This window comes from Sitophilus oryzae, unplaced genomic scaffold, assembly GCF_002938485.1.
Source record: "Sitophilus oryzae breed Bouriz unplaced genomic scaffold, Soryzae_2.0 scaffold_857_pilon_pilon, whole genome shotgun sequence".
Classification (NCBI taxonomy): domain Eukaryota; kingdom Metazoa; phylum Arthropoda; class Insecta; order Coleoptera; family Curculionidae; genus Sitophilus; species Sitophilus oryzae.
The window spans coordinates 2,609,180-2,624,852 of record NW_022147480.1 but is presented as its reverse complement, the minus strand read 5'-3'; the positions used below and the strand labels follow the sequence as shown (position 1 = coordinate 2,624,852).

Below are 15,673 nucleotides of genomic sequence, written 5' to 3'. Positions count from 1 at the left end.
ATGATGACTTTATATTCATCTAAAGAAATCAGAGATATCATATTTTATTCAATTATGAGAAATTTGATAAGTAATAATAATAATTATTTATGTATACAGTGTGTCTTAAACCTGAATCTTTTGGATTTGAATATGTTTATTTTTAAATAGGCAGGTCATCTGACTATGATTGAACCATTTTAGGTTAATGACATTTAGAATCCTATTAACTTTACTTTCGGTTTCTATCAACGTTCCTAACCTACGTCGCTGCCGTCACATTGATCCCTAGACGCCCCCCTCCTTCTTTTTTACATTTTCTTTCCAGCCGCCCTGACCCGGCCGACATAACCTCCTCTCCTCCTCACTGTCTTCCTCACCGAATTTTCCCCGTTGTTTGGCTCTTTTCCGCCGGCTCTAGCTTGTCTAGCTTCACCATTTAAGCGCATAAATAATTTAAGACCCATCTCGTCCGTACGCGTTTTTCTCTTTAGTTGTCATCTAAACAAGGAGTGCGGTAATAAAAATGGATGAGTTAAGAACCTCTTCTCTCTTCAGTCCTGACCCCCATTAGGGAGTGTTGTGGTCAGCGTAACATCATGGATGATTTTTCTCCATGCGCCTCTGTCTTTTGTCATCTCGATGACATCGTGCTCTGAGTCGATGAGTCGTGATCTGGTCTATCCATCGAGTTGGAGAGCGGCCACGTGGTCTACGTCCCTCCACCTTGCCTTGAATTATGAGTCTTTCCATATTGTCCGGACTTTTCCTCATTATATGTCCAAAATATTTTAGTTGTTTTAGTCGGATTTTACAGAAAGCCTGTTAGTAATATTAAGTTCATTTAAAATGGAAACGTTTGTACGGCGTTTAGTCCATGTGATACGGAGCATACGTCTATAACAATACGTCTCGGTAGCATCGATCTTCTTACGTTCCGCCTGCCTGAGAGTCCACGATTCGCAGCCATACGTCAATATTGGGAGTACCAAACAGTTGACTAGCCGGTTTTTGGTGGCTCTTGAAATCTGGCGGTCTTTCCAGATCTTGGTCAGTCTCCCAACAGCTACCTTGGCCATGTTGCACCTACGCTTCACCTCTTCTTTCGATGTGCCTGTATTTATCAATAGTGATCCCAGGTATACGTATGACTTAACGACTTCAAAGCGGTCGATATGACTTATATTTGGATGGTTGTTATGTTGCCTATCAACTATCATGATTTCGGTTTTTTGCGTATTTAGTTCCAGACCGAGCCGATTGCTTTCGTTTTCTACCCTATTTACTAAATTGATTAACTCTTCTTGACTGCTAGCGAGTAGTGCTGTATCATCTGCAAAGCGTAGATTATTTATTTTTTGGCCATTTATTGAAATGCCTCTTTCCCATCTTTCTAGCGACCTTCTCATTATGTATTCTCCGTATATGTTAAATAGTTGAGGAGACAATATACACCCCTGTCTGACTCCTTGTTCGAGGAAAATTCCTTTGAAGCTGAATCCAGTATTCTAACTGATCCTGTAGTGTGCTGATACAACTGGATGATAAGTGAAATAAGGTGTTGCGGTACCCCAACTTCCTTTAAGATTTTCCACAGGTGATGCCATCTGACTTTATCGAAAGCTTTTTTATAGTCTACGAAACAAATATAAAGAGAGATGTTGAATTCCCTTGCTTTCTCTATGATTTGGCGCATATTCAGAAGATGTTCCCGAGTGCCTCTGCCCTTGGTGAAACCTGCTTGTTCTGCTGGAATTTCTCTTTCTAGAAAAGCTTTCAGTCTTTCATTTATAATTTGCAACATTACTTTATTGGCATGTGAGATGAGGGAAATTGTACGATAGTTGCTGCACTTATGTATGCTCTCTTTCTTGTGGAGAGTGACAATGGTGGAGTGTGCCATATTTTATTACAGATCAGATGAAGCATTTCTAATCCAGGTTCTTTAACGGCTTTTATTATTTCTGCTGTCATTAGGTCTGAACCTGGTGCTTTATGGTATTTTAATTTGTTTATGGCCAATTCAACTTCACTTTTAAGGATGTCCGGTTCTTTCTCTGAATTTTCGTGGTGGTCGACATAGTTATATTCTTCACTATCTTTGTATAAATCCAATATCTTCGCAATATGATCTCCACACCTCAATAATGTCTTCTTTTTTGGTTCTTAAAGTTCCATTTTGATCTTCGATTGCCCAATTTCTGGCTTTAAAGTCCCTGGTAATATATTTTATTTTTTTGAAGAAGTCTCTTGGTTGGTTATTTAGACTGTGTCCCTCGATTTCTTTGCTATCAGAGTAAATTGTTGTTTGTCTCTTCTTGCTCCTTGCTTTATTGCCTTGTTCAGGTATTTTAGTTCTTCTTTCTCTTCTTCTGTATGTATGCCTTTCCGGTGGAGAAGTCTTCTGTCTTCGATGATCTGGAATGTCTTGTTCGATAACCAGTGTTTTCGTTTTATCGGTTGATCTCCTTTTTCTGACCCTGTTGCAGTCGTTGTGCATTTTTTGAAAGCTTCCCATATTTCTTGGGCTGTTGTATTTTCTCTTGAGGTAGTCAGGAAAGCCTGGGTTCCTTGGAGAATTTCTTCACTGTTTCTTTTTATTAATCTTGTTGGTGTTATGTGGTTGAAGGGTGTTTTGAGTTTAAGTTTTATTTTGGCAAATAAGAGCTGATGGTCTGATCCACATATTGCCCCTAGTAATGTACGTGCAAAGAAGCTCTTAACTCACCCAAAAAGCATGAGTTAAGAGCTTCATATATGATAACTCACTGACGTAGATAAACAAATATACGAGGTGTTTCAAAAATCATATGCCATCTCTCGTGGGGAGATTCATCGTGTAAAAATAAGATTTATTTTTTATATCAACATAGGTGCGATTTTGATTTGTTTCATAGCTACAGGGGGTCTTTATTTTTTTTTTCGATTTATTATAATTTTCTTCCAAGAACTTTTAGCGATTCAAATGAAATTTTGGGGGTAAAAGTTGCTACAATTGCGATATATTTTAATGCTAAAAATGCTAGTATAGCTAGAATGCTACTTTATGTAAAAAAGAAAACCAATTCGACCAATGTGTACTACCAGTAGTGGTGACCTATGAATGCGAAACCTGAACACTTAAAGCGGACATCATAGGAAAACTGCAGGTCGCACAACGCTCAATGGAACGAAATATGCTGGGAATAACCAAGAAAGACCATAAAAGAATAGAGTGGATACGACAAAAGACCAAAGTAATAGATGTTATCCAAGGTAATAGAGTCAAATCCCTCAAGTGGCTATGGGCAGGACAACTGGCAAGAAGGACGGACAAACAACAGATAAACAGATGTACCACACAAAAATTACAGCATGGTATCTACGAGGACTTAAGAGACCTAGAGGAAGACCAAACCTAAGATGGGACCATGATACTAGAAAATTAGCAGGGATAACTTGGGCCCGTATAGCCGACAGTAGACAAGAATGGACCAAACTACAAAGAGAATATCTAAATATGTGAGGAAGGCTGCACTATAATTGGTTGAATAAGCTGAAAATAATGATGATGATGATGATGATGATTAAAAATTCAAGAAAATGTCTAAATTAAGGCTATTTATTTAATTTATTTATTAATTAAATTTTAATATTTATTCTCAAATTCCTTACTCAAAATGAGCATGGAATAATTCGAGTTTAAAATCGACATGATAAAATTAATTAAAATGAAATTAGTTTCTTCCAAGCGTCGACTTGGGCTTATTACCCAGTGGAATTTTGGCGACTGCCAACTTTAATCCGTTTTATAATTAAATTCTTGAATTTCTAGATGATTTTTACTCACTTTGAAGTCGATATAACCGTTTTTATCCATGTCGAATGTCCTGAAGACGTGATCGCAGAATTCTTCCGCGTTGCCACTTGGAAAGAACATTTTGTACATGTCGACAAACTTGGCCGGAGTAAGTCTACCGTTCGGACAGTCTTGCTGAAATAGAAAGAAAATGTTAAATTTATAAAATTCGAACACTCTTCAAGTTATTTATCTATTATCGAATTTATTTCACTTAGCTGAAAAAAAAACGGCGTCAAAGAAGGCTCGGGAGTGTCAATCGATGATAATTTTGGCGAGGTCAAGCGCTAGATGTTATTTACTTGGCCTGTACTCTTCTTTATTTTTTAATAGCGCTTACTGCCAGTTGGAAGTGTAAATTTACCCTTTTTTCTGTAAATTTACACTTTTTCTGTAAATTAACATTTTTCTTGTAAATTTACACTTTTCTGTAAATTTACATTTTTTTGTAAATTTACACTTTTTCTGTAAATTTACATTTCTTTTGTAAATTTACACTTTTTCTGTAAATTTACATTTTTCCGTAAATTTACTTTTTTTTGTAAATTTACATTTCTTTTGTAAATTTACACTTTTCTGTAAATTTACATTTTTTCGCAAATTTACACTTTTTCTGTAAATTTACACTTTTCTGTAAATTTAAATTTTTTGTAAATTTACACTTATCTGCAAATTTGCATTTCTTTTGTAAATTTACACTTTTTCTGTAAATTTACATTTTTTCGTAAATTTACACTTTTTCTGTAAATTAACATTTTTCTTGTAAATTTACACTTTTCTGTAAATTTACATTTTTTTGTAAATTTACACTTTTTCTGTAAATTTACATTTTTTGTAAATTTACACTTTTCTGTAAATTTACATTTCTTTTGTAAATTTACACTTTTTCTGTAAATTTACATTTTTTCGCAAATTTACACTTTTTCTGTAAATTTACACTTTTCTGTAAATTTACATTTTTCTTGTAAATTTACACTTTTTCTGTACTGCGTTAGCGGCAACAGTGGTTGTAGTATATAAAACTACGTAAAAAACTTTCATTAAAACAAAGAATTAAATGCTTAACATTTTTAAAAAAACTCAACGAATATTTCTTGAATAGAATCGTATAACCAAGAATATATTAATGGAAATTATTAAAAAAATATAGTAATGAGTATTACATCGATGACAAATAAGTTGCCAATGCGTTTTAGAATGAAATTACAATCGACGACCGAAGTCTACTAAGCAAGGGATCGCACTAACAAAATAGTGACACGAGCGTACAATTCCAATATTATTCAATAATGTTATTTAATTTCAGTACAATACTCGGTATAATGGAAAATGTGTAGATAATTATTGTTTGTGAAATAATTGTTAATATAACGTTATATTAATAAATATAATTATTGTATTATTGCTCATCAGGCTAGCAATATAGTCGGTGTCAATAAATGGCTGTTTGTTTGATAATGAAAATTTAATTTGTTAGCAAAGCAGCAGTTTTTATGAATGATTTTGGAATTATATTATTGGGATAATATTATTATGTTTTGGCATTCGCCGTTGTTTTTTAGCTTCTGAGGTGTTCATTGAGGAGACAGTGTTCTGTTAAAAACCACGTGACAATGCGAGGACTGTTTTAATTAAATCAAGGAAAATCTTTAATTTTTCTTGGTCAAAAGTTCTGAGGAATTTTTTCGAGTGTTTTAGACAGCTGGATGATTCCCATTCCAGGATACGGATGGAGTCTTTAAGTTGGTTTCCACTTAGGAAACAGAATGGTTCTGGTCCAGTTAGTAGAGTGTTCGTTCCTTTGCTAGCTAAATCTTTTGCTTTTTCATTGCGTTCTATCTCTTGGTGGGCTTGCAGCCAGAGTTGGAGAACTTTACTATCTTTATCTAATTTGTTCAGTTTCTCTATGCATTCTTTGACTAATTTCGAATTGATTGATACTGAGTTGATCGCTTTTAGTACTGCTTGTCTATGGATAAGATGGCTATTTCCTGTTTCCGATAATTCCTATCTAAGATAAATTGTACGCATCTTTCGATAAGGTAGGTGCCTATTGGTTCGGAGTATTTAGTTTTCGGCCTAAATACTCCTATCCCTGTCCATGTTTTAGTTTTGGAAGCATCAGTATATCACGTTATAATATGGTCTTTTACCTGCTGAGCAAACGTTTCTCTCTTCCAATAGATTTTATTGCAAATATACTTTACACAGAACTAATTAGAAAAAAAAACAAGAAATTACATAAAATAAACTTACAAAGTACAAAATAAATTCGTAGAAACTAAAATCAAGATAAAGATAAAGAACTTGGACTTTTTAGATAATGAAATAATATAAATATAGAAAAAACAGTTTTCTAAACTGTTATATCAACTTATTTCTCCCAAAATAGAAAATTAAAACGTACTGGGTCCACAGGTGGCCATATTTCCCCTAACGAGCATAAGAACAACGATTTCGTATCCACTGGAAATAATGGTTTCCTCTTCGGTTTAGAACCGTCACAGGAATTTCGCAATTAGCAAATAGGGAAAAGCCCATAAATCCTGATAACGTTCGTTAGGAGAAGTTTTGGACCTTTGCCATACATATAACTTCGCCTATATATAAGCCCATAAGTTGAAATTTATTTTATATGTTTTGGCTCTTCAAGTTCAATAGAGACTCCAAAACCATGACCAAATATATTTTGTAGTATACCATTAAAAACTTATTTAGAGATATAGATCAGAAGCTCTTTATTTCTATCGATTTCTTTTTCATCTTGGGCTTAATCTAGTTCTTTGTCGCCTACTTCTAAATTCGTTTATTATACTTTCCATGGTTCTTCGAAATAAGCGACTATTTTTTTAATATAAATACATTTTACAGATTTTTTTATTTTTTTCCATATCAACTGTTAAAATTGTCTTATATCTATGAAAAATAGTAGATAAAATAGTACTTTAACTGCAAGAGTAGATTAAATGATACTTTAACAGCGAGGATAGATTAAAACTTTATTTCTTCTCGTACGTTTTTTAATTGCTTCCATTTTTGAAAATTTTTGTATTCCTTTTCATAAGTTACTCGGGATTTAAATGGAAGTAGTTTGGATATGGCGTTTGTCGCCTCAGCCTGAATATCTGTTGGTAATTTACTTAATTCGTTTTGAGCCGTTTCTGGCTTCAACTCAATCAGCAATCGACACGAAAAAGAGAATTAAAAAATATTGACTCAAAACTGACAACTAAAGAGACAGCTTTATTTATTTGTCAAATTACATGGAAACCAACGCCAACCCAGCAAAATATTTTTTTTACTCGTAATAAATTCTTTGAAATAATAATTTCTGAATATTTGTTAAAACGTAACTCGCTATGGAAAAAAATATTGTTTTATACACGACGATAAAATTGCATTATCGTCTCCAGAAATGGTCGACGATAAAATGGTATTTTATACAAGACGATAAAATACCATTTTATCGTCCTGTGTAAAAAATAACTATTAGTGGAATAGGTTAAACAAAATATTTAGTGTCTTTCAATAGTAAAATGTTAGGCAAAAAAGCATGAGGCAGCTTTGACAAAAATAGTTATTTTTATTTTTATAGTTATGCTGCTATTCGAAACTAATACGGTAAAAATGATAATATTATGAGGGCAGGTATAATAAAGCTGTTACGTTTCAGCATTGCAAGAATCGACGAACATTAAATGCGGAAATACTATTATTAGTCAATAAAAAATTGCAAATGTGTCATTCATATGCTCATAAATTACGAAAACAATGAGTTCTTAAAATAATCGAATATATTGTTATCCACTAGATTAAATCATTTTCTATGCTTTGACTAGTTTTCTTATTTCAGTGTTATTTAAGCAAAAAAATATACATATCTTTGCTTTTTTGATTTTTTTTGGTACCATTCTGATGTATTTATTCCGTTAAAAAGTAGTATAGGTCAAATAATGGATCCTTCTATGGGAATAAACGTTATAACAAAATATGTAAAGAAAAATATTAAGTGTCGTAACGCAGTTCTTCTACTACAGAGAGTTGTGTAAACCTCAGGTAAAACTAAGTTAGTTAATTTAGTTAGTGTCTATAGAAGCCCGTATTCAACAACCTTCAATTATCCATCAATATTTAGAGAGGTTGTACTCTACTTTCAGATATAAAATCATTCATTGTTCTATATCTACTTTCCACATTTTATTTGAAGATCTTTTTTTGTCTATATCTTGTACTTAGAGCTTGATTATGTGCAGCCATTATTAGGCTTTCTGTCTCTACTTTCAATCCTGTTTTCTCATTATCTCCTAACCATTGTATGCTACTCTAATAATCTCGCTTTTCTATTTCTTCTCTTATATTCAGTTTCATGTTCCTGGATGTTTCTTCATTTGTGCCATATTTCATTCTGATTCGTGCTGCTTCCTTGGTGATTGAGTATTTTGCTCTTGCTTCGTCAATCTTAACTGATTCATCTTTTTCCTCTTTTATGTACTCACTCAGTCCCATGATTGCAGTTTCAAATGCTTCCTCAAGCTCTAGCAAACCTCTTCCCCCATCTAGTCTTCTCATATAGATCCTATCAATATTGTCTTTTGGGTGGTGAATTTTCTCTGAGGTAAGTAGTTTTCTAGTCTTTATGTCCAATTTTTTTTATCTCTTTTTTTGGCCATTTCACTAAACCAAAACTGTAAGTCATTACTGGAATTGTTATTGTGTTTATAGCTTTTGTTTTGTTTTTTGCACATAATTCTGTGTCAAGCACTTTTCTGATTATATTCTATAATATTCTTTTCTTAGTTTATTCTTCATACTCTTGTTGTCGATTCCGTCTCCTTCTTCTAAGCCTAATTATTTGTAAGTTTCTTCTGGATCCAAATTTCTTATTTCAAAGAAATAAAATTATTATTGTATATGTATTAATAATGAAATTTTACTCTATTCGCTTCAATTATACGTGTCTCGCAAAATGAAATTACAGAGTTCTGCAAGCGACATCTTCGAACCAGTGAGAAACAAGTGAGTAAATTGGAAAATTCAGGGTCGATCGCTTATTATATTTTCCGACCACGGATACTATTTAATAAATCGGATTTTCCTCGGCAGAAACATGGCAGACTCGCGTATACACGCGTCAAAATTAATTGGAAATTATATAGCACACCAGTTTAATACAGTCGCGTTTCTAAAAATATGAAAAATATATATTTCTGTAATTTATCATTAGTATAACAATATAAATTATCAATGTGTACTACCAGTCATGGTAGTACTACCAGCGTTCTACCCGAAAGCTTCTAGTAGCTACTTCTTTCCAAAAACAAAATTTTGCCACTTTTTGTCCAAAGTTTTGGCGCAGCTGATCCCTCTAGTTTTAAGTAATTTTGCAATATTTTGGTTTCAAGTAGTTGCAGGCCTACCCTTCTTCCTCTTTTCCTGCCTTTTTGCCTCCCATACTCTTCTTACTGGTCTCTCTTTGTTTAGTCTCTTCAAATGTCCGTACATTTCAACTGGCAGTTTTCGATAGGCTCGACTTTCAGCTGCTCTCTAATATCGGAATTGCATAGTTTATCGATTCTCGTAACCCCTAGCACTTTTCGTAAGTACAATATCGGACAAAATTAGAGCAACTATAGAAAATGTGCATTTAACTGCCATCATTTATTTGAATCGGTTTATTTATTTTTGCAATGGAATGTTTCTTTCAACCAAAACATTTCGATTATTTGTTGACTTAAATGTATTCCTTATCTGCAATTTTTTGCATTTTTTCAAATATGTTGATGAAATTCTTGGACAAAATTAGAGCGACTTGATCTTTACGCAGTGTTAGTTTTCTGAGAGTGTTGATACAAGTAACCATTATGCTCTGACTTGAAACAACGCATCGTTGACGCCTACAAAAGTGGCATGTTGCAGGCAGACATATCAACAAGGTTTTTGTTCAAAAAAGATATTGTTTCGAAGACAATTAAAAATTTCTGGAATCGCGGTCGTGTAGTTAACTTAAGACGAGGTGGACGACATAGAAAAACCAACAAACGTTTTGATCGTCGCATTAAACGGTTAGTTCAAAGGGAGCCGAAAATGTCAGATCAACAACTATTGGCCAATTTGGGAGAACCGGAGGTTTCTTCCAGGACCATTCAGCGACGCCTAGTTGAAGCTGGTCTCGAGGCTAGAAGACCTGCTAAGAAACCGGTATTGTCAAAGAAAAACCGGGATGCGAAACTACTGTCCGCTACCTTTCATCGTCAGTGGTCCGCCCGAAAGGTGCTGTTCTCAGACGAATCAAAATTTTGCATCTTTGGGAGTGATGGTGCTAGATGGGTAGGTCGTCCAGAAGGCAAAATACTACACCCAAAATACATAAATCCCTCGGTTAAACATGGAGGAGGAAATATAATGGTTTGGGGTTGTTTCTCTTCCTACGGTATGGGCCCATTATACAAAATATGTGGAAAAATGGACCGATTTGTGTACCGCAATATTCTTGAAAATGTTATGTGGCCTTATGCAGAATGGGAAATGCCACTTAAATTCATATACCAACATGACAATGATCCAAAACACAGAGCGAAAATTGTTAAACAGTGGTTTAACGATAATAATGTTCGAGTTTTAAAGTGGCCTCCACAATCACCTGACCTCAACCCCATTGAAAATTTGTGGGAAATAGTAGAAAAGAAGATTCGTTCAAAAAATATCTCAAATTGTGATAGTTTGTATTAAGAAATTGAAAATGCTTGGATGTCAATTGATGCTGACGTCATTTCAAATTTAATTGATTCACTACCCAAGAGGTGTGAAGCTGTGATAGCAAATAAAGGGTATTGGACAAAATATTGATAATGCGGCCTTTTTGATACTTAAATTTAGTTTGTATTCATAATAGCATGGAAAAAATAAAAGTTGCTTTAATTTTGTCGCAGTAAAAAATAGGATTATTGGAATTTATTATTTTTTTTTAATGAAACAATAGGAAATAAATATTTGTTAGTATTCTCTTGTTTCATTTGTAAATCGTGTTTTAGGGTAGTAGTTTCAAATTCATATTACAAAATAATTTGCCTTAAGTGGAAAAAATCATAAAGTTGCACTAATTTTGTCCGATACTGTATGTCATTTCTAGTGCTTGTATTAAGCTTTCTTGTCTCTTGGTGAGAACCCATCTCTCACTACCGAATGTTAATATTAGTACGAATACTGAATTAAACACGCTGATTTTGGTCTTCAGAGATACTTCTTTTTTACCTAGAAAGCTGTTATTTATGCTATGGTATAGATTTGCAGCGCTTTGAACTCTTGCAGTTATCTCTTGGTTTTGGTTTGGTTTGGTTGACTCCCAAATATTTGAAAGAATTTACCTGCTCGATTATTTGATCATTTATTTCTAAGTTAACTATCGCTTCACTCTTTCCTCTAATCATTATTTTTGTTTTGTTCTTATTTAATTTAAGGTTTTTGGTAGATAATTTGTTGTTCCATGTATTGAGATTCCTTTTAAGTTCTATTTCGTTCCTTGCAAATATAACGATGTCATCAGCGAAAGCCCATTCATTGATCCTCACAGGTCGCATATTTTAGTACCCTACAAGAAGTTTAGATGTCTCTCGCCTGGTTTCTTTCATTACATAATCCATAACTAAATTGAATAGAATTGGGCTTAGAACACCTCCCTGTCGAATACCTTCACGAATTGAAAACTCTTCTGAATGCATATTATTAGTCCAGTGTCGGAATAAAAACTTATTATTGATCTTCTTAAGTTTTGGACAATGTTATTATTTATTAGGGTTTTCTGGACTTCAGATCTTGGAAATCTGTCAAAGGCGTTTTCAAGATCAAGAAAGGCGTGGTAAACCTGGACATTTGTATTCCTATTTTTTTCCGTTATTTATTTAATTGTAAATATATGATCGTGTATACTACGGCCCTTCCTAAATCCACTCTGCGATTCCTCGAGTTGGTTGTCAATTTGATTTATGAGTTTTGCATCCAGTATTCGCTAATACACTTTAGAGGCACTTTAGAGTTATTACGAGGCTGGGCTGAAAAATAATCGGCCTAGGTAAGAAAACACAACTTTTTTCGGCAAAACTCAATTTATTTCTCAACGTAGTCCCCGTTAAGTTCTATACACTTTGTCCAACGATTCTCCAATTTTTCGATGCCCTTCGAATAATACGATTTTTCGAAGTCCTTAAAATAGGCCTCTGTCGCAGCGATGACCTCCCCATTCGACTCAAATCTCTTACCACCAAGCCATTTTTTCAAGTCTGGAAACAGATAATAGTCGCTGGGCGCCAAATCTGGGGAGTATGGCGGATGAGGAACCAATTCGTAACGCAATTCATACAGTTTTGCCATTGCGACTGCACATTTATGCACCGGTACGTTGTCCTGGTGGAAGAGCACTTCCTTCTTCGCTAAATGCGGTCGTTTTTGCTTCAAATCGGCGTCGAATCGGTCCAACAGCTTTGAGTAATATTCGCCGGTGGTCGTTTTGCCCTTTTGTAGGTAATCGATATGAATAATACCGTACGCATCCCAAAAAACTGTGGCCATGACCTTGTTAGCAGACAGACCCACCTTGGCTTTCTTTGGCTTTGACTCGCCCTGAGAAACCCACTGCTTTGACTGTTCCTTCGTCTCTGGAGTATTGTGATGGACCCAAGTTTCATCCACGGTTACAAAACGGCGCAAAAAGTCCTTCTTATTGTGGTTAAACATTGCCAAACACTCCTTTGAAGTTCACACGGTTTCGCTGGTTGTCGGCATTGAGCAAATGCGGCACCCATCTGGCAGCGAGCTTCCTCATTCCCAAATATTCGTGCAATATATTCTCCACTCGTTCACGTGACATGCCCACAGCCTCGGCAATCTCGCACACTCTTACCCGCCAATAGTCAATTACCATACCATTGATTTTATCGACCACTTCTGGTGTGGTGACCTCTCTTGGCCGGCCTGGACGCTCATCATCAAAAATTATCGTACGACCGCGTTTAAATTCGGCAGTCCAATATTTTATTGTTGATAACGAAGGTGCAGAGTCCCCATACACATCTTCCAGTTCGATTTTGATCTCATCGTTCGTTTTCTTTTTTAAAAACAAGAATCTAATCACTGCGCGTTATACGATTTTATTCATTTTTGTAAAAATGCAAAATCTGTTCGCCTTCAATCACTGTCAAGTACAAACTAAGTGACCAAGCTCGCTGAAAATTTGACAGAAGTCGCTTGAAAGATAGTTTTTACGAAAAACAATTGCATTTGTTCCTAGCGCCGCTAACTCTTGCCGAGGCCGATTATTTCTCAGCCCAGCCTCGCACAATCCCTTTTATTACCCTTTATTACCCTAACTTAACTCACTTTAGTATTGAGCAATAAAAAGTGTTTTTAATCATAAATAAAAATAGTTTCAATCCATATTCCTTCATACCTTTATTTTCATCATAGATGAGATCCAGAAATAAATAGCAAAAACTACAAAAATTCCAGGATTCGAGTTTCCAGATCGCTGGCTCTAAAGACCTCTCGAGTGCAACTGAACGCGGCCGCCTTTGATGTAGGAGGGCAATCGGCTTACCTTAAATCCTTTATACCATTCTTTGATGGTACTCTCGTCGTATCGAGTGTGGCTCCTGAGGAAATCCATGTCCTCCTTCGACAGTTTGTCTTTGCTGCCGAAACAACCCATTTTTGATTGATTTCTGTAACAAAAAGGAATATAACATTAACAAACGTCTATTGGCCCAACGTGACTTCAATAGAAATATCTGTCCTCAATAATTGATTGAATAAAAAGCACTTATTGAGATGAACCGCCTATTAAACATAAATTTCATAATTATACATTCACTTTTAAGACACTCTGTATACATAAATAAATTTACATTTTTAAAATATTATTCGCAAACTCTAGGGAGAGGGAAATCATACAAATAACAGCGATAATAGATGTTAAGTAATAGCTGTGTAACTGATTCTGCTTAAACTGCTTGACGTTTAAAGCTGATTTTTGGCAAACGGATTGACTGTGGGGTGTAGAGGTTCGATAAGGAGGGGTTTCTCGAATCTCAAATTCCAAGAGGGTAAAAACGCCCCTCAAATATTACAATATTTGTTATTTAAAAAACGGTTAGTCTTTCGCGCGTTTAAATTCTAACGCTTGGACACGCATTAGAATTTTAGAATTTAGAATGAGTGGGAGGGGGGTTAATCACTTCGACCTTACAGATCCATTGTGTCCCCCTTTCTTGAATCATAACTCATCATACAGTCCGAGGGCTTTGACAAAAGCCAGTATCTGGGACGGTTTTATAGAGGGTAGTTCTCCATCTCCAATATCAGTCGTACCAAAATTCATGGCACGAATGGTTGTCGTCTCGGCGCACTCAGTGATGAGGTGTACTGGTGTTTCACCATCTTCCCCACAGAATCTGCATTCGCCGTTTCTTCTTAGTTTCAATCTACTGAGGTGTTCATTGATGAGACAATGTCCTGTTAAAAACCCCGTGACAATCCGAAGATTGTTCTTACTCAGACCTAGGAAGATCTGTGATTTTTATTGATCATAAGCCCTCAGAAACTTCTTCGAGTGTCCTAGACCATTGCAAGATTTCCATTCCAGGTTGCGGATGGAATCTTCCAAGTTCTTGAGTTCCTCCTTGAGTTGGTTACCACTTGGAAAGCAGAACGGTTCTGGTCCAGTTAGTGGAGTGTTCGCTCCTTTTCTACCTAGATTATTTGCTTTTTCATTGCCTTTTATCCCTTGGTGAGCAGGCACCCAGTGTAGGAGGACTTTGTTTTCTTTGCCTAATTTATTCAGCTTCTCTATGTATTCTTTGACCAATTTCGAATTGATTGAGACTGAGTTGATCGCCTTTAACGCTGCTTGACTATCAGATAAGATGGCTATTTCTTGTTTCCGATAGTTCCTATCTAAGATAAGTTGTACGCATCTCTCGATAGCGTAGATTTCTGCCTGTAGGATACTAGGGTAAGTGCCCATTGGTTGGAGTAATTAGCTCTCGGCGCAAACACTCCGATCCCTGTTCCCGTATTGGTTTTGGAAGCATCAGTATACCAAGTTATGGTATGGTCTTTTAACTGCTGGGCAAGCGTTTCGCTCTTCCAATCCTTCTTATTGCTCAATACTACATTGACATGTTTGTCAAAGTTGTACGTTCTGGCATATCGTCCACTGGGAGTTGCAGGAGTGGTATTTCCTTTTGAGGGTGTTCCAAGCCCCTGATCTGACAATTCTCCCAGTACTAATTCCGTTAGTGACCATTCTAATCATTGTCGCATTGGCATATCTACCAATGACAATGTGCAGTGGTGTTAGATCTAGAATGACCTCCATTGCTGCTGTTGGACAGGTTCTCATGGCTCCTGTGATGCAAACACATGCTAGTCTCTGGACTTTGCATAGCCTTGCCGGCCGTTGCTCTAGTTTTGTGTACCAGGCAACTGCTCCATACACATGGACACGCATAATTTATTTGTTTTTTTTTTACATATTTTAATTTTTTTTTTAAAAACCATACAGGGTGTTCCAAAAAATTGGGTAATTGATTAACCACGATTCTGCTTAAACTGCTGGAAGTAAAAAGCTTATTTTTGGCAAACGGATTTTTCGAAATTCAAATTCCAACGAGATGAAACTACCCCTCAAATATTACCAAGTTATATAATAATATATAAATGTGAGAAAATTTTATTCGGATTGTATGTTAATTCTTGCTTTGCTTTATCATCACCATTACAAATGATTAATTCGACGCGAACGAAGTCGCGGGTACACGCTAGTTTTCAAAATAAAAGCAGTATTATTCCAATAAAATAATAGTA

The 15,673-nt window shown here is 35.4% G+C and overlaps 2 protein-coding genes across 2 annotated transcripts in view; both read right to left on the bottom strand.

The window, feature by feature from the left end:
* LOC115890003 (neurocalcin homolog) overlaps positions 1-15,673 on the bottom strand; it is a 130,729-nt gene that overhangs the window by 20,495 nt on the left and 94,561 nt on the right. The gene's annotated exons all lie outside the window — the stretch shown is intronic.
* Positions 1-15,673, bottom strand: part of LOC115890004 (neuronal calcium sensor 2) — a 63,934-nt gene that overhangs the window by 9,438 nt on the left and 38,823 nt on the right. Inside the window, exons 2-3 of the mRNA XM_030910115.1 lie at positions 13,407-13,530; positions 3,809-3,952 (exon numbers count right to left, since the gene is read on the bottom strand). Coding sequence (XP_030765975.1) covers positions 3,809-3,952; positions 13,407-13,517 — 255 coding nt within the window. The 5' untranslated portion in view covers positions 13,518-13,530. The remainder of the gene's footprint in view (positions 1-3,808; positions 3,953-13,406; positions 13,531-15,673) is intronic.